We start from the raw sequence: 24,310 nt of genomic DNA, 5'->3' as shown, positions 1-24,310 counted from the left end.
AGAGGAGGACAACCTTTGTTCTAAGGCAGGGATCCACAACCCTGGTCCTTGCAGGCCCAGTTTTCCTGCTGTAACACACCTGATTCAGACTCAGACTTGAGCAGAGCTTCAAGCTCAGCACAAGTCTGCTAATTACCCACTGCAGGACAAAACCTGCAGGACACCAGCCCTCAAGGACCAGGAATGAGGATCATTCAACTATCAACTATCGCCACAAGTGGAATAACCTCTCAGAATGAGGATGAGGTAGGATAACTGGAATTCAACTAAATCAAAAATGAATCTGTTCATTTGAACTTTTCTGCAGGCAACTCTTTTAAAGTTCCTTTTATTAGACAGAAACATGACAACACATAACACAAGGACGAGGAATACGAAACAACTAAGCAACGACGATGGAGGAAAAACTAGTGCATGAAGGTGTACGAAGTTTCTTGCTGATGTTTGTAAAAAGGCTGAAGACCTTTTAGTTTAACTTTTGTCTATTTTATCTTATATATTTAATCATTATTTTATAGAATTATTTTTACTTATTTAATTATATACCTTTCTCTTTGTTTTAAACACCACCTATTTATGTGGCTGTTTTGTTTTATCCACGTACACAGTTTTAATGAACTGTAGCGTCAAGCATGTGTTCAGTGTGTATGAGTGCATGTGGGAGAGAGATTATGATCCGATGTGTGTTTTTAAAATAATTATATTTGACTGTGTGAAGATGTGCTTTTAATATGCAAAAGTATTTTTAATTGTGTTGTGCTACTTTTGGTATAAAAAATGCTTAATTACAAATAAAATTAGATTTTAATTTTGATTTGATGTTGTGAGTGTGTTAAAAGTGGAGTTTATTCATAAGATTATATAGAGTCTGATATAAAATAGCACAGCAATATGTCACTAATAAATAATAATATTACTGCTACTAATACAGTACTACATCTCATACTCCAATAGGGCAGCAGATATCCTTATACTCACTATCCTCATCATCAGTTATACTAATATTGATATTATTGCCATGATCTTAATAGTGCCATCAATAATAATAATAATAATAATAATGTCAGGAAGATGAGTGTAAAATATTTCATATTTTTAGATGTGATAGTGATGGGGTGAAAGTTGGAATTCAGGCTAACTTGCTGGTTAGATTTTTGATGAATGTTGTTCATCAACAGTTTTATTTTTGAGTGAGGCAGACATTATTTTCCATTGATATATAATCAATCAGCAGATTTTTTCCACTGGGTAATGTTGTGAATGCTTCTTTTTTCATTTCTAATTTAAAAGAGCTGCTTTCTAAGTGATAGTCGGTCATAGCAGTGGTTGCTATGCCATTAACAGTTGTATTGCTGTTAAATCACCTAGTAAACAAAGTATTGGGGATAAAGGGATGTGGAAGTCACCTCCTGTTATTATCTTTTGTGGGTAGTGTGAAATCATTCCAGAAAAAGAATCCTACACGAATCTGCCCATCCAGCTGAGTTAAACTGCGTAACGTCGTCTTGATGCTGAGTTGACGAGGATGTGGGATGGTAATGTTTTGACTCTTGAGTGGAGTGAAAAATAAAGAGTTGGACATTAAAAGATCGAAGAATCCATCAGGTTACCAACCAAAGAAATGAAGGCAGGAAAGAGGAAGAGGAGAAAACTGTCTCGTCCTGAAAGCTTCTTGCTGTTGCTACTTACTCACAGGACAGTTGCATTCAGTTTTTAGTCTTCCTGAATTAAACTCTTTTTTAATCTGAGGAATAATATCATTAATTAGGTCAGCTGGTCAAATACTTCTTGTGGGTCCACAGACCCATTTTAAGTCTTGAAGGACAGGGCTTTTAAAGCTATGGTCCCCGGACTGTGGAGCACTTTGCTGGTGTCTTTCTGCTGCCTTGATTCTGTTGTAACTTTTGAGAAAACAGCTAAAGACCTTTTTATTTAAGAACGTTTTTAATTAGATAAGAATCTGATGTGTTTATGTCCTTTTGTTGTATGCTGTATGTTATATTTGTTCTTTTCTCCTGTGTTTTTATCTGCTTATGTGGCTGCTTTTGTTCTCTGCTCTCTGTAAAGCACTTTGCAACTTTTACCTGGAAAAAGTGCTATATAAATACAATCTGCTTACTTAGTAATTCATTTAAAATATGAGATCAACTCACATATTACTCCATGTATTTGGTTTATTTTCCATCCTGTGCTCAGAAAAAGAGCATTTTCTATGCTAACCGTGTCTGAACTCACTTAAATAACCTGATATACAGTGATGTTTAGTAATCTCTTTTTGGATAATTTGCTGAGGCAGGGCATTCACCCCCGGGAATAATACAGTCCAGGACCGCCCCTGTGAAGATGTGTGATTCCTTTATCTTTCCAGGAGGTGAAGAATAATTTTTTCTTTTCTTTATTTCTTAATATGAAAGTCAGGAATATTCCAAATAGTTGTGCAAAGGGAAGGTGTGGAGTGGGTAAAGTTTTCCCCCAGGCTGACAGAGGTTATATTTTGACTGATAAATGTCAGGGTTGATGCATTAGTGTAATTACATAATGCTTGTTCTGTATCTAGCCAAAATGAATCTCTGCCTCTAAACTGATCTGCAGGCGATGCTCACACCAGCTTCTCAGTGAAGTGTTGTTTAAAGGCCGCTGCAGGTATGTAGCTCCATCTAGTGGTGAACAACACTCACTGCGATTTTGAAGATGAAATATTAATAATCGTTGTTAGAGATTTCAAGCATGGGACATCAATAAAAACACCAAACAACCAAAGTATTCTTCACATGTTTTTATTCATACTATAATATATGTATAGTCTATGTTCATGAGATTTATATATATATATATGTATATTTAATATATATATATATATATATTTATATATAGCTATTTACACATGGCAGTAATGCCAGTAGGAGAAGCCAATATTTCAACAATGTGAGAAAAACAAGAGTCAAAATTCAGTGCTCTGCTGACAACAGTTTGATTTAGAAAAGCAAAAAGAAAGATGGGAAAATGGCAAAAACATTTACACATGGCCTTTAAACATGACGCGGTGCTGCACTCTGATACTTGCTTTTCTCTGTTCGAGAACTCGTGCAAATGTAGTGTTTTGACTTTAAATGGTGTCATGGACCCTCCCCTAGAAATGGCCAGGCAGTGTACAGGCAGTTCCCCTGGACATGAACATGTAAACAATATTAAATAAAATGAAAACATAGAACACTATATACAACAAAAACAAAGAACTGATGCTTTCTGAGCCAGAAGGGGGATCAGATCCAGATAATATTGTTTGCATTAGGTACAGCCATGCATTAGCAGCGATTGCCACACATTCATCGATACGTTTTCGGATAGCTTGCCTTCCTCACCACACATGAAGCCTTTAAGGTTTTGGACCAGGCAAACATGTATGTAAGGTACAGTATGTGTTGTCTCTCACATTCACCTGCTCATCAGAGAATACACTTTGGAATTAATGGCTTTAGGAGGAAACAAATGTCAAAAAATAAAAAAAAATCTAATTGACAAATTAGTTTCTACACTGTATAATTTCATAAAGCCTGTTAAGTACTCACATTCCTCCTAAAAATAGAAAAAAGCATCCAAATGTAAAACTAAAAACCTCTCACACATGCATTTGTGTGCAACAAGCAAGCTATCACTTCTATAAATACAGTACACTTTATATTGTTCTCTCCTCAGTCCCCACATGGCCTACTCAGCCACGATGAATAAAAAATAACTTCATACATTCTAGAGACAAACACGCAACTGGGTTGGTCGAATACAGGATGTGCAGGGTGGGGGCGGGGGGCTGGTAAGAGGCAGGTCCTGGTGGAGGTTTGAAGGAGGTGGAGGGTTAAAAATGTCCCCTCTCAGGAAGCCTTCATGGGTGCACTTTGAATGAGAGCAGTTCCTCAGAGTGCATGTTGTTGAGTGAGCGCAGCTCGGGAAGTTTAAGCAGCAGCTTGGTGAAAGTCGTGGCCGACTCGTCGCCGTGGTTCTGCATCACCAGGTTTCGCAGAGCCCGGATCAGTTTGTCCTGCAGGGCCTCCACTGAGTTTAAGTCTTGGATCCCTGAGCGATCTGAACCAGAGCACAAGCAGAGAGAAAATGTTAGCGCTGAAGGCCACGGTGGCAAAAGTGCTGAATTTGTCACTGTGTAAAAGTGGTTAAAAGCATAATTTTTAATCTTACCGGCGGAGACGAGCACCACAGCAGTGAAGAGGCTCATTTCATCTGCGTCGAGCCGCAGAGCGGCCAGCTTCTCGCTGAATTCGCACATTGAGTTGAGCAGCTCGCCGGCGCCCAGCGATCGCAGCGTGCCGAGGCTGTACCGTTTTCCGCTCAGAAAGGTAACCGTCCGCTCTGCCATGTTGAACAGGGAAGCGAATCGGACCATCAGCACCTGAGAGGCAGAACGAGGAAGGAGCAAAGGTCTTAAAATCTTGATCTGATTTGTGCATTTAAACTTTTATCTGGTTAAATTCAGTGTATTTACATAATTTTTCTTAATAAAATTGCTCATTAGTTCTAAGAAGCAGCTTTAAATGGGGCAAATTTGCTCCAAAGTTTCGCCACTTGAGCATGTGTGCATCTTCTCAGAACAAAATACCACACAGTCTGAACTGAGACAGAAGAAATTTTGAGTTTTCTTTAATTTCCTCTCTGTTATCAGGACAAATATTAGTCAGCACGCAGCTGACAGACTGCTGTTTATGTGCACCACAGTGGTCCCTGTATCCTGGTTATCTGCAGCCCCTCACATCAAAAATGAGCACAAAAAACACAAGGTGTTTACATTTAGCCTGTTTGGCTTCTCACCTCGAACGTCCCAGCTTTCAGTAGGCTAACTTGGTCGTGCTCGGGGAGGTCACGGAAGCCTGGGATCCTCTTGGCGAACTCTACCACCTCCTTCACGGCGGGGGTGAAGCTGTTAGAGAACTCCTCCCAGATCTCTTGGCTTGGCTTGCTAGGATCCACATATGGTGAGCTGTTCATCGGGCAGACCTGGAAAACATGAAGATGAGGATCAGAATGCATTCGGTGTTTGAGGTTGTCATGATAACTTAAGGTGATTCATAAAAATGTAAAACACTCACCAGATATGCTCTGCTTTTCATGCAGCTGCTTGGTGTGTTATAACCACCAGAGGCAGTTTCTTTGTTAAATTCCGGCTGTCTTTGGGTATCTGCGGATGCATCACAGCTTGGGCCGCTGCTGAGCTGCGGCTGCTGCTGTTGTCGTGGTGACATCTGCTGCTGGTGGTACCCTCCCCTCTCCTCCCTGTAAACAGAGCTGTTGGCGTGTTGGCTGCCGCTATAAGGACAACGCTGGTGCCCAACAGCCACATTGTTGTTCCAGCAGTTCCAGTTTTCCTGTTGCTCCTCCATGCGGCTGTCACACCCCGTCTCCAGGGCGACCATGTCAGGTGAGGGCGAGGCCTGGCCTTGTGTTGGCGACCTCTGCTGGCTGAACACGAAGGCATCTTGGTGCTGCCTGTTCCCCGTGACAACGGACTCGTCCTCGCTGCTGTCAGACGCGCAGGAGGAGGCCGAGCTGGAGTTGGTGTCCATGGAAACCACAGACTCTGAATCTTGGGGGCACTGCGGAGAGGAAGGGTTGGAACACGATGGAGAGTCGGAAGAAGAGGAGGAAGAGGAAGAGGACGAAGAGGAACTGGCGTCGCTGGTCATAGCCTCCATGGGCAGCGAGGGGCTCTGGTGGCCGTGAAGCATGCCATGCAGCTGGCTGTTTTTGCTCATCATGTTGTTCATGGCGTTCTGCATCTCCAGCAGCATCCTTTGCTTTTCTCTTTTGGGGATGCGGCCAAATCTCACAGCTAAGACGCAGAAAAGACATCTGTTAGATGATGAGTTTTACAGCAAAAAATAAATGAATGAATGAATAAATGAATGAAAAAGTAAATGACTCTAAAGCTCACCATCTCTGGACATCCCAACAGCCAGACACTTCTTGAATCGACACTGCTGACAGCGGTTCCTGTTGATCCTCATGATGGTGCAGTTCTCCATCTTAAGACACTTCTTGTATTGGATGTTCTGCTGGATGCTTCTCCTGAAGAAGCCCTAGAAGATTTAGATGATAAAACTGTGAGTGTGTGCAGAAAAGCAGAGGTTATGGATTCAACAGACAAAGATGCTGTACATCATTCAATCTGCTCGTCTCACCTTGCAGCCTTCACAGGCGTGGACGCCGTAGTGGAAACCCGAGGCCACGTCACCGCATACCTTACACAACAGCACCATGCCATTGATCTCTGCAAAAATCAAAGATTTCAAGTGAGTAATATGCAACATACTAATCAAGAAAGTGTTTAAATGTCGTTTTTTTTTTTTTAATTCAGGCTTACTTGTGATGCTGCTCTTTGCCGATGTGGAAGAGCGGCCGGCCTTCTCTGCACCGTGGCCGCGCTTTGCAGGTGGCGCGATGTCCACCACCATCCCCACAGCCCGGCTAGGCAAGGAAGGCCGGGGCAGAGTTGGCGATGTTGACATGTAGCCGCTGCTGGGGCTGCTGCTCATGCAGGTCTCTGAGGTGGAGGCAGAGCTGGAGGAAATGTAGGCGATGACTCCTCCTATGGAGAGGGAGGGTGGGAGGGGCGTTTACTTATAAGAAGGAAACCCAATACCGTGGTGACAGCATTACAAGTGTTTCCGATACACCCTGACAGCACACAAATCGAGTGTTTGTACATGTGTCTTTTGTTTTCTGGTTGGTTCATTCACAGCTGCTGCTTGACCTGCTTTATTGCCTCCTGTACTGGTTGGATAACTCGGTTACATAACACACCAGGGTCTGTGTGCAATGGGAATGTGCACCGCTGACTTGACGACCAGACAGGGTCACTGAAGCACCAGGGCAAATGATAGAAAATAAACCGTGCAATAGGAAAACATCCTCTTTCTTATGTAATAACATGTTTGGCCAGATACCTCACTATATGAGGCAAACACTTAGAATGTGAAGCCTGCTCCATATAAAGACCTGACCACTTCACAAAACACGAGATTATTCAATTCAAAATGTGTTTAGCTGTTTAGTTGAGTGAATAAATAAATTACAAGGCAACATAAAACTTCTTCAGTGGTGATGTTTAAATAAATTAGATGAAATAGGGTGGTGTAGCATAAATGCAAAACATATATATATATATATATATATATATTTATATATTTTTTTTTTTTTTTTTTTTTTTTTTTTTTTTTTAAATCGCAAAACAAGACAAGCAGCGTCTTTACTGGAAAAGTGGAAAACAAACTTCGCTTGGAGGCCACGGCAGACGATTACCTAACCTCAACCATGACTGTTCTCTTTCACGACCCACCCACACGTGGACCTGTCATGCATTTCTGTGGACACACAGCGCGAGGAAAAGAAATCTAGGTCAGCCGCGACAGTCTCACGTGTACCTCGCAGCCGAGCCTCGCGCCAACGAGAAGCGTGTGTGGAGTGGATTATGCAATGCGCTACGTCACGGTCTCCGTTTCGGCCAATCGTAGAACAATTCCGCTGACGCGTGCTACAGAAGGGGAACGCCCCTCGACCAATCAGAGCCCTCCTCCAGAAAGCGTGTACACACGGGCACATGGCTAGGCTACGCTGTCCATGTGAGCGGGGTCGTGGAAGTGGAACACTGTTGTTGTGTCAATTGTAATGTAGCAGCGTCGCAGCGCCGTATTGGCACTCCTAACCCGGTTTTAAAACACGGGTATAAAACCGAAATAAACCATTTTATTACACTTCCATCACACAATAATTCAATACAAACATGATTTATATCATGTTAGCGTCTTCTGATGCTTAATCGTTGCTTTAAAATCGACAAATACAGCAAGAAAATAAACACTTCGTTCATGTTCTTCTTTTCAAAAACTCGTCTCATTGCTTGTTTTTGCTTAATAAGCCTCGTCATGTATTTAATACCACAAATACAACCACATGTTGGATAAACATAATTGACAGTTTCACAAGAAAACAGAGGGTGTACGCACTAAAACGATTAAATAGAGCACGAATCTAGTTTATGTGTTTTGAATGAATGGGGTCATCATTCATTACCACTGCAGCAAAGTCTAAGTCTGCACTGTACAGAGGTGGCCATTTAACAATGCCTTTTAATAAATATAGTTACATTTAACAATGTTCTCTTACCAGGTTTGGCTGTCCCGATGTCCTCAGGCATCTTTTGATAGAAGTAGAAAAAAAATCTCCAATAGATATTTAACTAAATCCAACTGTCACTCACGACAGCTGCGACTGAACTCGGCTATTGTAAGCAAATACAACGAGTAGAGAGACGATGCTGCTGCTGCTGCTGCTCCTACCAGGGCTTGTTTTTCGGGAAATGCTGTGCAGGGCTGAGTCGATGACTCATGGAAGAGCGACTCTTCCAGAGTTTACTGTTCCTGAAAGCGAGAGGCTCGCGTATGCGTAGCTGAATCGGAGGAACTCCCCCTTGTTGTGTGACTGCGGGTAAGTCGAGAGAACTAAATGTTCTCAATAGTGGGTTCGCCCATGTGACCCATTTGTCGGCCACGCCCCTCCACCCGGCCGCTCGAGCCACTTTAACCCAGTGACACACTTTCAGGACACCGGAGGGGGCGGAGCAAAGCGGCTGGTCGACGTAACAGAGGAATGGAAACAGCAGTCACGTTGCACGGTACAACGTGAAGGGTGAAGCCGTGACAGCTGAGTGCGGTTGTTCAAGTTCTTAACTGCATCAGCTTTCCCAGAGTCACACATTATCAACATTACAGCGAAATGTGGACGAGACGGTTTTCAGAAGTAAAGACACATTTTTCTTAAGCTGTTTTAAAAACGACTTTTAAAAGTCACGTGGCCTTCAAGCCAGAGAAAGTTGTCTGTGACTTCATTTTTACTTTTTCTTTTCCTTATTTATCATAAATTTCTCCTGTGTTAATGTGCAACTTTTAAAAATACTTGTTTTTTATCTCCATTCGCATTTTAACTCTACATTTATGCTGCTTTAAATTCTCTTTTCCTCTTTTAACCCTTTAAAATTTGCACTAAGAAAAAAAAGAAAGAAAAATGTTTGTTACTTTGCATTTCTCTTTTAAATGTTTCTAACAAATTGCTAAGATAACGGTTAATAGAAACAATCATTAATTGGTAATAATTTGTAATAGTAACTGAATAAAACGAGAGACGGAGAGAAAATACTTTTGGCATTACACACCCAAACCAAATGGTGGAGATGGCTCAGGCATATTTATTTCCACAATGTTTCAATAAAATTCATCAAAGTGACTGAAGAGTTTGTTTAACCAAACAGCAGAGCTGGCTGTTAAAGGGTTAAAGGGCCTTGGAAGCAAAATGGGATGATATGAGCTTGTTAAAGCCTCAAAAATTTAATATAATGCCTCTTTACATATATGCAAAAGATTTTTTTTTATTCTATCTACTATTTTCCTTTTTTCCCAATTTAAAATACCTTAAAATGTTCTCCGGGGTTTCCTCTTCAAATTGCTGGGAACAAATAAATGAATAAATCTTACACAACAAAACAAGTATCACAAGTATCATAACAAAAACAACAATAATGTAATGTAATATAAGGCATTCAACAAAGTTAAAAGCTTAATAAAATAACAAAAGCTCTTAGATTTCGAAGGAAAAGGTCTAAAGAATAGATCTAATGTGTTGACCTGATCTCTTTTTTTGCATTTTTGGGACTTTGACCTCAGAAGCTCTGTCACCCCTGCTTTTCAGCTGATGCTCTGGTGCAAATAAAAAGCCCTCTGACCAAAATGTTAGCCGACACGCTCATATGGTACTAAAAGGTCAGATAGATAAGCAGATGTCCGGCCATGAAGGAACTTAAAAGTCAATAATAAGGTCTTAAAAATCAATTTCCAAACATGCTTCAAGCGAGTTCAACAAGGTTAAAACAGTATGAGATGGGCTCACTTCTTTTGATCCCAATTAAAGTCATCTGATAAGCCGGGGCCTGTTTCTTTTTCTTCTTTTTTTTTTTGCATGGGGATGAAATGATCTCATGTTGCATCAGTGTATTATCTTCTTTAGTCTCAAATGGTTTCCCAGTCGACTGCATATGTACTGGTCAGCTTCTCAATCACATATAAAGAATTTTCAGTTACAAAACCTGAAGCATGATCGCGTCTCCCTTCTGTTCCCCAGGTCCAGATGCTGAATAGCCACATTTTTGCTAAAAAAAAAAAAAAAAAAAAAAACATAACCCTGACAAAAATGACCCTTGTAGTGAGATTTTGGTATTAATTATTTGAATTAATTAAACTTTAAGGCCATCTTTTTTCCAGGTAAGTCCCATTCTGCATTTTTAAACTTATTATAAATAATCTGTTAATTGGGAAATCCCTGTAAAATTACAGGCTGGTATGTACATTCAGGACACGATTCAAAATGAAACTAATTCATCTAAACAGTCTTATTTGTGCGCTTTATTTCCACCCTAACTTCTAAAGAATTAAATGAAACTATTTGTCATTCGTCAGCCGTCTTCGGAAGTCCCCAAACTCAAAGCACATCCAGCGTGCATCTAACCACAGATTCTATTTGATGCCAAATTATTGAAAACGGTAAATGAAACTGTAATGGTCCTCAGTGTCACCTATCAGAAAAACAATTTCAGTACAGCCTCATTTTGAAGTGAAAATTCTTGCCAAATGAAACTCAAAACACCACTTCAAGTAGAAAGAAAAGTTGAATAGCACAAATTCTTTAAGGAAATTTTACATAAACTACTCAAAATGTAAATTTGATTATGAAAAATCCTAAAAAATCAGCTAAATGTTGCATTAACTCTGCCAGCATAGTGAGTACTTTGATTACTTTAGCCCACTGGAAAGCCATTGGCCCAGTCTGAATACTTTATAACTACAAAAAAAAGCAGCCGCTTTTAATTTAAATTACATTTGATAAGGTTTCTTATTTACACAGCAGAAAAATAAAAAAAATGTTGTGCAATTTTCTACCTTGCAGCCTAAAGTGCAAACTGGACAGAATGTAGACGAATCAAACATAAATAATTAACTTTTATGGTGGCTAACCCAGGGAATTTCTTTTATCAGGGTTGGAATTTGCTGATGTCGATCCACAAAACTAGTGCAGGGGTTTAAATGAGTTAACCATTCATTTTTTGCCACTTTCCTCCCCATATTAAATTTTTTTCAGCCCAGAAAGGGATTAATTTATTAGAAAAATGATTAAAATAAAACGTGTCATGGTTTAGAAAACATTTGTACTACCAACACTTGTAGGGAGTATTTATTTACCAGATTCAGCTGTCTGGCCAGAGTTCAAGCCTCTGTGGAATGATCCACTCCTGGCAGGATGGAAGCTCATCCAGAGCACGTAGGCCATCAATAACTCTGAGATGAACACTAACAGCATATTTTTAGAGCTTTTTTTTTAACCAATTATTTATTATCTAGTTATTATCTATTACTTCTTATCTATAAATGCCACAGTCCTGTTATCTGTCATCTGTTGCACCGGCTCGTCCTGCATGTCTGAATGTTTTTGCTTTTATTTTTTTTAAACTAAGAAACTGCAAAACTAAATAGCCCATCGGGGATAAATAAAGTTGTTTGAATTGAGCCACTTTGTGGATGATGACAGCCTAAACCTGACTGAGGATTTTAATAGATTAAGCTCACTGAATGAAATAATACGTTAATTATGTTGGTTTTCATGAGTTACGTTGCCAGATCTGCTGCCTTTCAGCCAGGTACAAACACATGCACAAACACACCCATTTTTTTTTTAAGTAAATTTTATTCCCTGAGGTATGGATCCCCTAACGGGAGTTAACATTTATTGTCTTTGCACGTTTCCCCTGCAGAAGCTCAGGCACGTGTCATGTCCGGTGGCGTCCTGAGCTTGAAACCTGAAGACGGATGACCTCTCTGAGCCGCATGCTTCATATGACTTAACCCCTACACTGGGCAGTGGCTATATTTGGTAACCAGCAGCAACATTTCCATCTTTAGCACACACCATTATCAGTGCAGCTCCTGTTCAACAAAGCAATAAATATTCCTCAAACTTGCAGGCTTGTGCACCAAATCTAGCCGGTTAACTGAGAGGTCACAGACACGCATCATGTCATGTGGTTAAAACTGAAACATGGTCTGAGAGTTGCCTGGTTACTGGTGTATTTCTAATCTTTGCCCTGCTCCACAGCTTACAGCTGCACGAATCATGTTAACACTTCACACTATTTACATGTAGAAAACACTCAGTATAGACTTTAATGCAATGTACCCGTTCACTATGTGACAGACAGGACACGGATAACACAAAACAACATTCAACCCTATATATTAAAACAAAAAAATACATTATCTTGTCTATTCTTCTTCTACTATATGGTTATATTTTTATTTATTTGATAAATTTAGCTAATTTCCATATTCCCATCTAGAATAAATAAAGAATATTTATTTTATTGCTGTATAAATAAAGACAACCAGACTTTCATTGTGTTCCTTTATTTATCTTATTTGTGGAGATAACTTAACCAGGAAGCAAAAAAATATACCAGACAATAAAGTACTAAAAATCTGAGATAGAAATAACCCCTGACACAAACGCCCCAGAACCCCCCGCCCCTCCTGCTCCTCCCACTGCTGCCCTGTGGGTTTATGTGGCATATCGCTTCGTCCACTGTTTGGCCGTTCGGTCATGTTCAGCTCTGTTAGTCGTGTACTGGGTGGCGATGCTTCCCACCAAAGGATCGGCTGAATGGGAGGGAGAGAAAACAATAAATGAAAACACTTGTTAAAGTTATCTACAGAGAGGAATAGAAGATAAATTTGGTTAATCTGAATGCCTGTACATTACACACTGAAATATCTGTATGTGGATGGAATAAGAGCCGTCGCGTGGGGCTGAATTATTTTTCAAGTAGCCAAAAACACAAAAAACCTCCTGAGGTTCTGCCTCCAGTTTGAAAATGAGTTATCCTTAACAGTCATTCAAATTACATTTATTAAAAATAGGGTAACACTAATTAAAAACAAATCTTTATAAACATGTTATAAGTGTAAAACTACATTTTTTTTTAAATCATGCTCAAAGACTGAGAGCTATGCTGTACTGACTGGTGGAGTTAGACTGGTTTAACAGTTTTTTATTGATTTCCAGAGCAGGTGTGAAATCAGGGCTCTGTTACGCAGCTGTGAGTTTTCACAGAAAGCAAAAGGCCAGACCGAACCTAAGACGGATCTTATAAATAGACCTACTACTAGGATGGTGGAGTAGACGCAGAAGCATTTTGCGCACCAACCTGTGGCTCTTTGTCATCCTCTTCTCCAGTTCCTGTCAAACTAATTTAAAATAAAGGCCAATAATGCCTAAAATCCTTTAAGAAATAAAAAGGAATGGGCCTATTACAATAAATATGCTGTTCATGGTTGGTTGAGGGTGAATAACATGTTTATCTCTGACTTAAAATGCCCATCATTGTGAACTTGCTGAATAGAAATGAGCATGTTGTGATGCAGATTTGAATGAATGAAGATGCCAGTCTTACCTGGGTTACAGTCTGTGAGCAGGGAGCAGATGGACAGCAGCACCTTGGAGATGGTGAGGGCGGGACTCCAGTTGTCCTTCAGGATGTCCAGACAGATCACCCCCTGGCTGTTGATGTTGCAGTGATAGATCCTCGTGCGAAAAGTTACCTGCAGACACAAAAACAGTTCGGTCAGATGTAAAGAACTGCAGCTCTTATCCATCATGTCTCATAGAGGTTTCGTTAGTGCCCACTACAGTGGACACTCACTTAAAGGCTGTTTTCTAGTATATGCATGGGTGTGGATGGTATATTTGCAAATGAGTCACTTCAGTGAACAAAAGTTGATTTTATTCAACACACTGCCACTCACTGAGAAATAAATTCTTTTATTATAAAATTTAATATAAAGTCTTTGTAATAAACAAGTTTGCCTAATAGACTATTTAATATGACAGAATATTATTTTATGAAAATATTTTTGTACAATAGCTAGAAAAAAATATATATAAAAATGAAAGCCTAATAATAATAATAATAATAAAAATAATAATAATAAGAGATGTAAAATATTGTGTGTGCAAAAACGATTGCATTGATGGATAGATTTAATCACCTTTTATATAATCTATAGATTTTTTTTTATTTACGAAATTAATTAATTGGATAAAATTGAAATTAAATTAATTTAATTACTATTTAATTGTATTTTATTAGTCTTTTTCTGCCCCCCCGCCTTAATTTTTTTTTTATCCAACTAATTTATTTTATTAATTGTATTTACTGTTATTCATGTATTTATTTTTTATCCAATCTATGATTATTAATTGATTTTATTTTAAATTGTATTTTGTTTCAGTCTTTTTCTGTCATTTTTTTTATTTTATTTTTACTGCATTCAGGGATACTGCGTTAAGGTGTTAACTGATTAAAAACTGCCAAGCAGTCACATTACATGACATGAGAAATGACCACTGTTGTACTTCCGTCAATACTGAACTGCTGAGTCTGCATCACTGCAGCGTCCTGCTGGGTCTGGGCTGCAGGAGAGCGTCGCCCTCTGGTGGCCGAAAAGAGGTACTACAACGGCAAAAAGCTCATCATCTTAAAGGTAAATCACTAATGTTTATCAGTTACAGATTAACCTGGAATTCAGGAGAAAATGTGATCTATCAACACTGAATGCAAAACCATTTTGGAGCAAATGAAGTGTGTGAATGTCAGCAGGTATTTTGATGTTTATCACATCAATGTAGCATAAAAATGGTGTCGACAGATTTAGTAAAAGAACACTTTCCATGCAGCTTTGATCCTGAACATCATAAAACCCAACATTTACCTTTGCCTTTCTAGTTTTATGAGGCCATTTCCTGCTGATGTTTACATAAAGTCAAACACACAAACACAGCCAAGTATGTATTTTATCAAATATCTAGTTTGATAAGTCAGCTCTGTTTAGTCTTTTATTGAGTCAAAACAAACAGACTCCCGAATGTTTCCTCGTTTTGTTTTTCATTCCTTCTGAACAGCTTGTTCTTTCATCCTGATTTTTACGGCTGATATCACTATTCCTTCAACTTGTGTTTGTTTTATCGTACTAGAAATAAGCATTTATTAAAACAAAACAAACGGAGATCAGCATTTTGTCACCACAATAACAACGCGTGTTACATAACTGGTCCCAGTAATCCTGTGGGAACAAACATATAAACCACCGTTTATATGGTCAGATCCAGAGTGTGCAGACAAAGCACTAATGAGCTTATCTAAAAAAAATCCTTATAAAGGGCAGAAAAAAAGAGAAAACTTGTACATTTGTAGAGGACAGAAGAATTCTCTGATAGCCCCCTTCACGTAGTGGTCAAGCTGCAGCGTTCTGCCACAAAACAAACATCTTATCACAGCAACCAAACAGAGGAGGTTCAGCCTGTGCTTTCTGATAGCAGGCGTCGTGGAATCAGCTGAGAGTCAGCGGTTAGAGTCGAGTGTTTTAACACGCGGGTTGTTTCATACACTCACACGCTTGCTATGGCTCAGAGGCACATCAACTTTGACCCTCATTTCGCCTCCATAACTCAGAAACACAAAGACAAGGCACAGCGGTCCAGCCCGGACAGGGCAGCATCGAGAGGGAAAGGCCACAGACTCTCTGACTGGCTGTCATTTTACTAAAGTTTCAAACTTGATACCAAAACTTAGGAAAATACTTTCTTAGGAAAAAAAAAACATATTTGTTTGTTTTAGAATCAAACGGCTCCAGACGGGGGCTGCACGATATCAGGAAACATGCGACAACACTGTTCAAAGCTGTGATGACGATAACCTGCGATAAATAAATTTGATGCCTTGTGCTATAATAACGCTAGTAGTTGTTTTAGCTCTAAGTACCAGCAACACAAACAGATGGTGTGCGGAGGTGTCCTGCAGCCTAAAGACTAGAGATGAAAGAGAAAAATGACAGCTTTTGCAAAAGTTTGAAGCTATTTCTTTACCAACTTTTGATAAATTATAAGGAGATTTGTGTTTAATATTCCAGTTTGGATTGTCAGTTATTATGAGGAGTTTCTGTCAGATGAAGCAGTGTTTACATTAATCCACTGATTTCTAACTAATATGAAAAACAGAACACTTGAAACTGCTAGATAAGATGCCCTCATCAGTAAGTGTGGAGCACTGTCTAACATCATAAAGTCCATCTATCCATGCTGCTGTCCTTGTCAGGAGATACAAAGTCATCAGGACTCGCCATAACACACAAGACGTCTACTAGATTCATCCATAGCTCCTTGTGGTTGTACTGTAGGTGGCAGCGCAGATCAAACGTCCCCCCCTGGTGGCTGAAACAAGTATTGGACATGTCTTGCAGTGTACCTGTGTTTGTAGTGTCATTTCTCTTCTAACCAAAGTAGTTCCAAATATGCTGCTGTTTAGACACCAGTTCTTCTGCATCTATTTTCCTCGTTCCTCTCATTACCTTCCACCACCGCACCGCTCCGTCCATGCACTACCTTCCACCACCACACCGCTCCGTCCATGCACTACCTTCCACCACCACACCGCTCCCTCCATGCATTACCTTCCACCACCACACCGCTCCCTCCATGCACTACCTTCCACCACCACACCGCTCCCTCCATGCATTACCTTCCACCACCACACCGCTCCGTCCATGCATTACCTTCCACCACCACACCGCTCCCTCCATGCACTACCTTCCATCACCACACCGCTCTGTCCTGTGCTCTATTGCTGCAGCTGTTAGCATCGACATGGAGCATGCAGGACAGGAGGAGTCCATTTGATTCGTCATTGATGCGCAGAGATCATGAATGCTCAGCAGCGTTATAGGAATTTCATGTCTGTTCCTTAAAATATGCAAACAAGGACTATTTGTCGCAGGTTAATATTGTGATAAAGGAAAATTTTCTATATATAGCTCTACTCCAGACTCATTTTCCCCCCTTTTGGCCGTAAAGAGATAATTTACAGAGATGGATAAAAATATTTTCATGAGAAACAAAACACTGAGGCGGAAAAATAAATCTACAACTTTTTATTTTATTTTATAAACAAGCCAAATAATTAAATGGCACCTATGATTTCGGCTCATTTAACACTTGTTAGTGTCCCCAGTGATTATGATGACTGAGACAGGCTTTTAGATGTTAACTGAAAACAAATAAAAACAATAACAAAAAAAAAAAAACTAATTAGTTTGGAGCACATTGTTCCTGAATCCTGTCCTACTGTCTCTAAAATGATCACATTTTACTCTTATAGATGTTATAGATGTTCTTACAGAACTCTTATAGATGTTTTCATAAATAGGCTGTAAATTTAAGGGCTGGTCGTGAACTCTGCCTGTGCAAACTGCTGAGTATCCAGAGCATTGAATGGTCTTGTGTTGTTAAATGAAAGCAATCTGGACAAAATTAAATGTTTAAATGTTTGTTTAGAAACAAGTCTACTGATGTTAATTTGTTGCTCATATAAAAAAACTCATTAAACTCTTCAGCAAACAAGAAAGCGACTAATTAAGAGTCCAAACACTAAAAGCTGATACTAAAAGTGCTCAACAACTCCCAGACCTTCCCCAAACATACATGTACACAGTGTCCTGTTTGGATGCATTAATCTGCTGCTTTTCAGCTTGGACTCATGGGGTCTTTGTCTCTGATAGATTGTTAAATTCATGGGTTTAATTACTCAAACTTTTTTTTCTTTTTACAACTTTTACTTGGATGATGATGTCTGATATGGTCTAGATGCAAATAAAATGAAAATTATATGCATTTTCATAAAAAGAACAAAGGTTTCACTAATCAGATGCTCTGTGTTTTACTAATACATGCTCTGTAGAATAATTTGGTCCACATTTGAACATCTAAAGTCTTGTAGTTTTTCAGTAGGACCTGGTCTAATGTGCACCAAATCCTCCCAAAAAGCAGCGTAATTGCCTTTTGTGTGCATCACAAATCAGAAGCTAATTTCAGCAACATAACGCTAACCGTCTCTGAACATTTCTTCTACCCACGCTCAGCATCTGTGTTTAAACGCTAAATGGCCTGATTTATCTTACTGAAATGACGGCTTGTTATCTTACGTGTGGTCTAACATTGGTTGGATCTCTCAACCAAACCTTTTCCCAAGGCCCCACTAAACTGATTGGTTAGTAATGTGTTAGCTGCTTATACCATGTATGTTGTATTCACGCTGCTTTCTTCAGGTTGTGTGGCCTGAGCTAGCAGGAATGCTATATTAAATTAAACTCAGTACCTTTGGGGGTTTGAATGGGTAGTCTGGTGTGAAGGCGATGTCCAGGAAAAAGACGCCTCCCTCGTACACGGAACCTGGCGGTCCCAGAATGGTGGATCTCCACTCATAGATGTTGTCACCTTTAGGGCCAGCACTGCAGACAGAAAGATTACCCTGACTTACACCTGCATATTCAGCTAATGCACCCTCCCTTTCCACTGCAGGAAACCTGCTACTGTGCTGTGATTCAGATTTTGTGTTTTGTGTCTCTATTTGTTAATTCTGATATTCATAAGGATGGATCACTGTGCCTCATCTATAATGCAGAGGGAAGGCAAAAACACAGATATTTTAAAGGCAAATTTTCACCTTTTCATCTATAAATTCAGCAGATTTATTGTTGAAACTATTCCAGGCTATTTCCCTTTTAAAAAACAACTTGTCAACAATCCTTTTCGCCTCATTTCATTCATGGATTCCCTGTTTCAAAGCACATCCCCCGCGATGTGTCTGTGCATCATGATCTGTAATCCATATTGATTTTTCCTCAAAGCATCTCATGCAGAACATGCGGACTTATACCCCACTGGGAACAAGGCTCATGAATATCAAACATAAAAGGTATTGACTGCACTCTAATGTTTGTTTTTGATCAAAGTTGAGGCAGAGTTTCCTCATCAGCTACTACATGGAGTTTATATCTCAAGTTTGAGCTCATTAACTCAATGCTAAAAGTAATGACTGAATTAAGACCTTCTATGTGGCCGATTTTAAAAGATAATCCATTTTTTTATTTAATCGCACACTGATATCCAAACTCAAAGTAGCATAAACTGTTATTTGTGGTAAGATAATATCTAGACAAGCTTTCTTTCGCCTACCTTGATCATAAGTTGTATTATATCATATATTTTCCACCTTGACTACCTGTAGTAGATCATCCTCTCTAGTTCGGAACAATCAACTTCTGTTTAAGATCATCATCATCATCATCATCCTCCTCACTGATCTCGACACTGTAGTGTTGCTATCTAGCACATATATATATATTTTTTAAAGGCTACATACTGGAGGCCGACGAGCCTGACTGTGACCACTACAGGTCACAGATTTCCTCCCAGTGAAGCTTTAGGACAGGTATCTTTAATCCTGGCCCTTGAGGGCCAGTGTCTTGCAGGTTTTAGATGTTTCCCTGCTGCAACACACCTGACTCAAATCAACGGGTAATTAGCAGACTTGTGCAGAGCTCGAAGCAGAGCTCTGTGTGATTTGGAGCTGAATCAGGTGTGTTGTAGCAGGGAAACTTCTAAAACATGCAGAACGCTGGCCTGACTGACCCAGACTAACAGCAGAGCGGAGCTTTACACACCCAAAACTAAATTAAAAGCAACCCTACAAACTTGTTTACCAGAGGGAATGACATAACACTGACAGACTAACATTGACAGATGCTTCTGCTGAAGTCGTGCTTGATGTGTTTGATCAGGAACAAGCCAGCTTTCGCGTTAAGTCAGCTCTCGCGTTAAGCCAGCTCTCGAGTTAAGTCAGCTCTCGCATTAAGCCAGGTCTCGCGTTAAGCCAGCTCTCGCGTTAAGCCAGCTCTCGCGTTAAGTCAGCTCTCGCGTTAAGCCAGCTTTCGCGTTAAGCCAGCTCTCGCGTTAAGCCAGCTCTCGCGTTAAGCCAGCTTTCGCGTTAAGCCAGCTCTCGCGTTAAGCCAGGTCTCACGTTAACAAAGAGCTGCAGTAAAAGCAGCTAAAGCCTAAAAACGAGTTTCCACCTTAAATGTAAAAAAATATTAATCGTAACAAAAGTGTGTATAATTCATTATTGTATATATTATACATACTGAAAAATGTTTTCAGTTTTTTTATTTTATCTTATTATTAATTTAACTGTTTCTGATCCCTTACTTGACATGATCTTTTATGTAAAGTAACGATATTGAGGAATCTTTACGATTAATACCACGATTAATTGTGAAGTTAAGTAGTGGTGACATCCCTTGCACATATGCACTTAATGTATGGACCTTGTTAGTCGTCTTTACATACCTACTATCAGAAAATAATCCACATTAAATACTGCGTCTTAAAATCATTACTGCACACAATTACACTTCAAGTTAAAGGCAGAATAATGCAAGACTAATATAAATTTAATGAGGCTTTAATATTAGATTTTAAGTAATTAAACAGCTAAAATCAGGGGAAATAATTAATCTGTGTATTGCCAAATAAACAGCTAGATAGAAAATGAATAACCATTAAGTAAACATTAAAAACTCACCTGCAGTTTGGTGGAGGGTCCAGTGTAATGTCAGCCAATTCTTTCTGAATCCTGCACACATAAAGAATCTAAATCGGTCACTGCAGAACTGAGGCCATATTTACTGACACCCAACTTCAACTTTAACTTACACCTTCACAAAATACTTCACCTGTCAATCCACTCATTATGCCATCAAAAAATGTTTGAATTAGTGAGTAACCAGGTTTTAGTGACTGGTTCCATGTATAAAAGAAGCATACAGAAACAGAAAATCCACCTATAACTAGACAGATGTGTGAGAGGTTTTTAGATTTTATTTCCAAAAACATTCAGGCTTTGTATTACTCCTTTTTGTGAGTAAATTATGGTCTGTTCAAGCTGCTGTTCCTCTTCAATCATTTCTTTATGTGCAGCTTCTGTAGTTTTCTAGTGATGCGTCAGATTTTAGATTTTATTTTACCTCACAGGGTGAGACATTTATCGATCTGCAAGAAAAATGACTGGATAACTGATGGCAGCTGCCAGCAGTACTAAGGAGGACATCATTACTAGCGCTGCCATTGTCAATATAAATATTTATTGTTTATTTGGAGGTTATCACCCAAGTAGACTCACATCAGAGCTGAATTTGGTTTCTAAATGAGAAGAATTTAAATTCTACCAGCTGTTCTTGTCATCTTGTGTTAGAAGTTAATTTGGGGAAAAGGGTTATGTTTAATCAGCCATTGATTTAAGTCCTGCCCATAATCCAGATTTACTTTAAATCTATATCAGCAGTGTTTCTCCAAAGACAATATAACATGAATTTATAGGCTGCTCTTCCAATCTAAATCAATTGTCTCCTAACAATCTCATTACATCTCATTGAAGCTCTACTTGTGCACTCAGAATGTTTAACTTGCATTCATGAGTTGGTTCAGAGCAGGAATGTCTGCCTCCAGCCCTCCAGGGCTGCTGTCCTGCAGGTGTTAGATGTTTCTGCTTCAGCACACCTGGTCATGAGCAGAACTTGACATCAAGCCGTTGAGGAGATTCATTTAGTTTGAATTGGGTGGGTTGGAGCAGGGGAAACATCTAAAAACTAGGAGGAAAAAGGACCTTGAGGATCAACATTGGGCATCACTGGTTTTGTTTTTGATGCATTTTGCACCCAGGCAAGTGTTGGGATTTGTTACCTGAATGCAACACAACCTGCATGATGTTGCAATTAGGATTTGTATTTTCACTTTAATGTTTCTCAATTTCACTCTCAGCCCGAAGTACCCTTTATTTTTACTTTATTTTTATTAAATGTTTTGAGGCATGCAAACTTTCACATATCAAACCAAACCCAAACTGGGTCACTAGTTTGGAAAACAGACACCATCTCTGCCTTTAAGATTAGGCTTAAACCTCTCATTTTATAAAAAAGCTTGTAGTTAGGTTGGGCTTGGGTGAATTTTAGCCATCCCTTAGTTATGCTGCTATAGGCTTAGACTGCTGGGGGACATCCTATGCTGCACTAAACATCTCCCTCCATTTTTCTGTTTTTTCCCATGTAAAAATATGCTACATCACTGTCATTAACTTGTTTCTCTTTTCTCTCTCCCTGGCAGGCATTAGTTACGGTTCCTGTTGACACCTCTATCCTGCCCTCTCCGACCTCAACCAGTTGATGCATATGGCCACCTTTCCTGAACCTGGTTTCACTGGAGATTTTTCCCTCCTGTTTAAAAGAGTTTTCCCTTTCCACTGTCGCCTGCTGCCCTTTGTATATTTAGTATGGGGGATTAAATTGACGAGAAAATTAGAGGCAAACATTTTATTTATTAATTGGCTTAGATGAACAGTTATAAATTGGACTGATGTGGATTATACGATGGAGTCTTTAACTGGACTACAACAAATTGTACTGGATTGGACTGTGTCTGTAAAAGTGTCTTGACATGACATTTTTGTATATTGGAGCCATGCAAATAAGGCTGAAACGAACTGAATGTTGTACATTTCTCTTTAGTGTACATATAAACAACTTCCTGTGAGACTCTTGAATCAGAATGATTTTAATCAGACAAAATTAATATTTTTCATGTAACCATAGCAAAAGGGATACTTTCTGAGCTGTGTTGAAACTTTGCTACACGAGCTCAGGTTTTATTTCTATTTCTTTTTACCTTTTGGCACTGGTGGAAAGCAGCTTGGAGGTCTTGCTCATGCTGGCTTTGCTCTCCTGTTTCTTCTTGCAAGATGCGTCCCTCTGTCTGGTGTGGCTGGAGGAAGGTGGTGATGAGGAAGAGCTGGTGCTGGCACGGGAATCTTCATCCGACATACCGGTTTGGATTGCAGAAGATTGCCGTAACCTAAAGTTGGTAGAACGAAAAGATGTTAGCAAGAGGTAACCACTCAGAATTAATTTGCCCCACAAAATGCCAAATGTTTTTTTTTTTTTTGCACAATAACATAATAAAGATTGGTGGTTGAGGATAAATACAAAACATTCAATATGTTGATTTTTATTTATAAAGTTACTATCTGAATTGGTAAAGTGTATACATGGTAAACTAGTAATTTAACACATTAATTTAAAGCTGTCTAAATAAGTTTAAACAGAAACTGTATACATGAACCTACATGAAGTTTTACTACATGGCTAGTCTGTTTGGCTACATTAATTTAAACCTAAAAGTTGTCAATAAACGTGTGGTGGATAGTTAAAATACAATAATTAATTGATACGATTGTTTTTCCTTCTTATTAAATTCCAAACTGTTTTCAAAGAGCTGCTAGTTTGGTTTTCTCGCGAGATTTGGTAACACGGATTAGAATCTACGAGTTTTTTAAAAATGTTAGCTAACGTTTTTTTCTTTTCCGCGACACGAAGTATCGTTAGCTGGCAAGCTAACGAGGGTTAAAGGCATATTGAAGTTAACCATTTCACAGCAGTACACTCAGGCGAAGTCTGTCATTTAGGGGTTAAATTCTATTTAATTTAGATAATTGCTTATTTCACTCCATTCTCCGTCATTATCACTGCTAGATATACCTGCTAACGCCCCCCCCACCTCCACCTTTCTAAACTCCAATTGGCAACTACGACTGAGGCCCCTCGACTTCTGGGACGAGAATACAGTAACGCGAATTAGACACCAGCTGTGTTGTTAACATAATTTATCACTGCGTTGTTTTCCAAACGGTAACTAGAGTGAAACATTACAAGTGCAAGCTATGGTAATAAGCCAGTCCACTCCAGCACATAGCCAGAGCCCTTCCCCCGTGCGACTGACTAACCCCGGTCGTCCTGTTTTGTCTTTTTAACATGAAGCTCCTCCTCGACATCAGCCGAAAACAATCTAAAACAGTAAACCTGCGCACTCACTCCACTTGAATGTCGAAATATCTGCATCAAAACACGCATCTTGCTTGCTAATAAAACTTACCCTCTCTATTGTGTCTGGACCTCCGCCACCGTCGAGGCTGGCTGGTGCCTGTCGCCCTCTGCGGAACGGAAGTAGTCTACCGCGGCTGCAGTAGGCAGAACGGCACCGGTCCTACTGGAGAATCAGGTCAGCCTACATCGTGTGTCTTACACAAGTAATAAACGCATATTAATAAGGTTAATGCCTCTTGGGAGCTCATCAATTGCAACAGGAGCTCGAGCTTGTGAATTCAAGCTGGCTACATTTGTAAATAGACTCAGATAAATTACAGTAATACTTTTCAGATTTTTAAGATTATAAAAAGATGACTAAATGGTAAATTAAACTTTATCTGGAAAGT

At 39.5% G+C, this 24,310-nt stretch overlaps 2 protein-coding genes across 3 annotated transcripts; both read right to left on the bottom strand.

The window, feature by feature from the left end:
• Positions 1-3,684: 3,684 nt before the first annotated feature.
• Positions 3,685-8,505, bottom strand: nr1d2a (nuclear receptor subfamily 1, group D, member 2a). 2 transcript variants are annotated; one of them, XM_041987867.1, is made up of 8 exons: positions 8,170-8,505; positions 6,368-6,592; positions 6,186-6,274; positions 5,939-6,083; positions 5,097-5,836; positions 4,819-5,004; positions 4,192-4,402; positions 3,685-4,080 (listed from the first exon to the last, which is right to left on the bottom strand). In XM_041987867.1, the coding sequence occupies exons 1-8, from the start codon at positions 8,198-8,200 to the stop codon at positions 3,881-3,883; spliced, it is 1,827 nt and encodes a 608-aa protein (XP_041843801.1). In that variant the 5' UTR covers positions 8,201-8,505; the 3' UTR covers positions 3,685-3,880. The 2 variants fall into 2 exon arrangements, with proteins under 2 accessions (XP_041843801.1, XP_041843802.1); XM_041987868.1 differs by lacking the exon at positions 8,170-8,505 and adding an exon at positions 7,311-8,141.
• A 3,988-nt stretch (positions 8,506-12,493) lies between these two features.
• On the bottom strand, positions 12,494-24,086 carry LOC121642054 (ubiquitin-conjugating enzyme E2 E1-like). Its single transcript, XM_041988521.1, has 6 exons — positions 23,971-24,086; positions 22,708-22,893; positions 20,573-20,623; positions 18,308-18,440; positions 13,553-13,700; positions 12,494-12,758 (listed from the first exon to the last, which is right to left on the bottom strand). Exons 2-6 carry the CDS (start codon positions 22,860-22,862, stop codon positions 12,661-12,663), a joined length of 585 nt encoding a protein of 194 aa, XP_041844455.1. The 5' UTR covers positions 22,863-22,893; positions 23,971-24,086; the 3' UTR covers positions 12,494-12,660.
• Positions 24,087-24,310: the final 224 nt, after the last annotated feature.

This window comes from Melanotaenia boesemani, chromosome 6 (assembly GCF_017639745.1).
Source record: "Melanotaenia boesemani isolate fMelBoe1 chromosome 6, fMelBoe1.pri, whole genome shotgun sequence".
In the NCBI taxonomy this organism is placed as follows: Eukaryota; Metazoa; Chordata; class Actinopteri; order Atheriniformes; family Melanotaeniidae; genus Melanotaenia; species Melanotaenia boesemani.
This window is presented reverse-complemented; position numbering and strand designations above follow the sequence as displayed.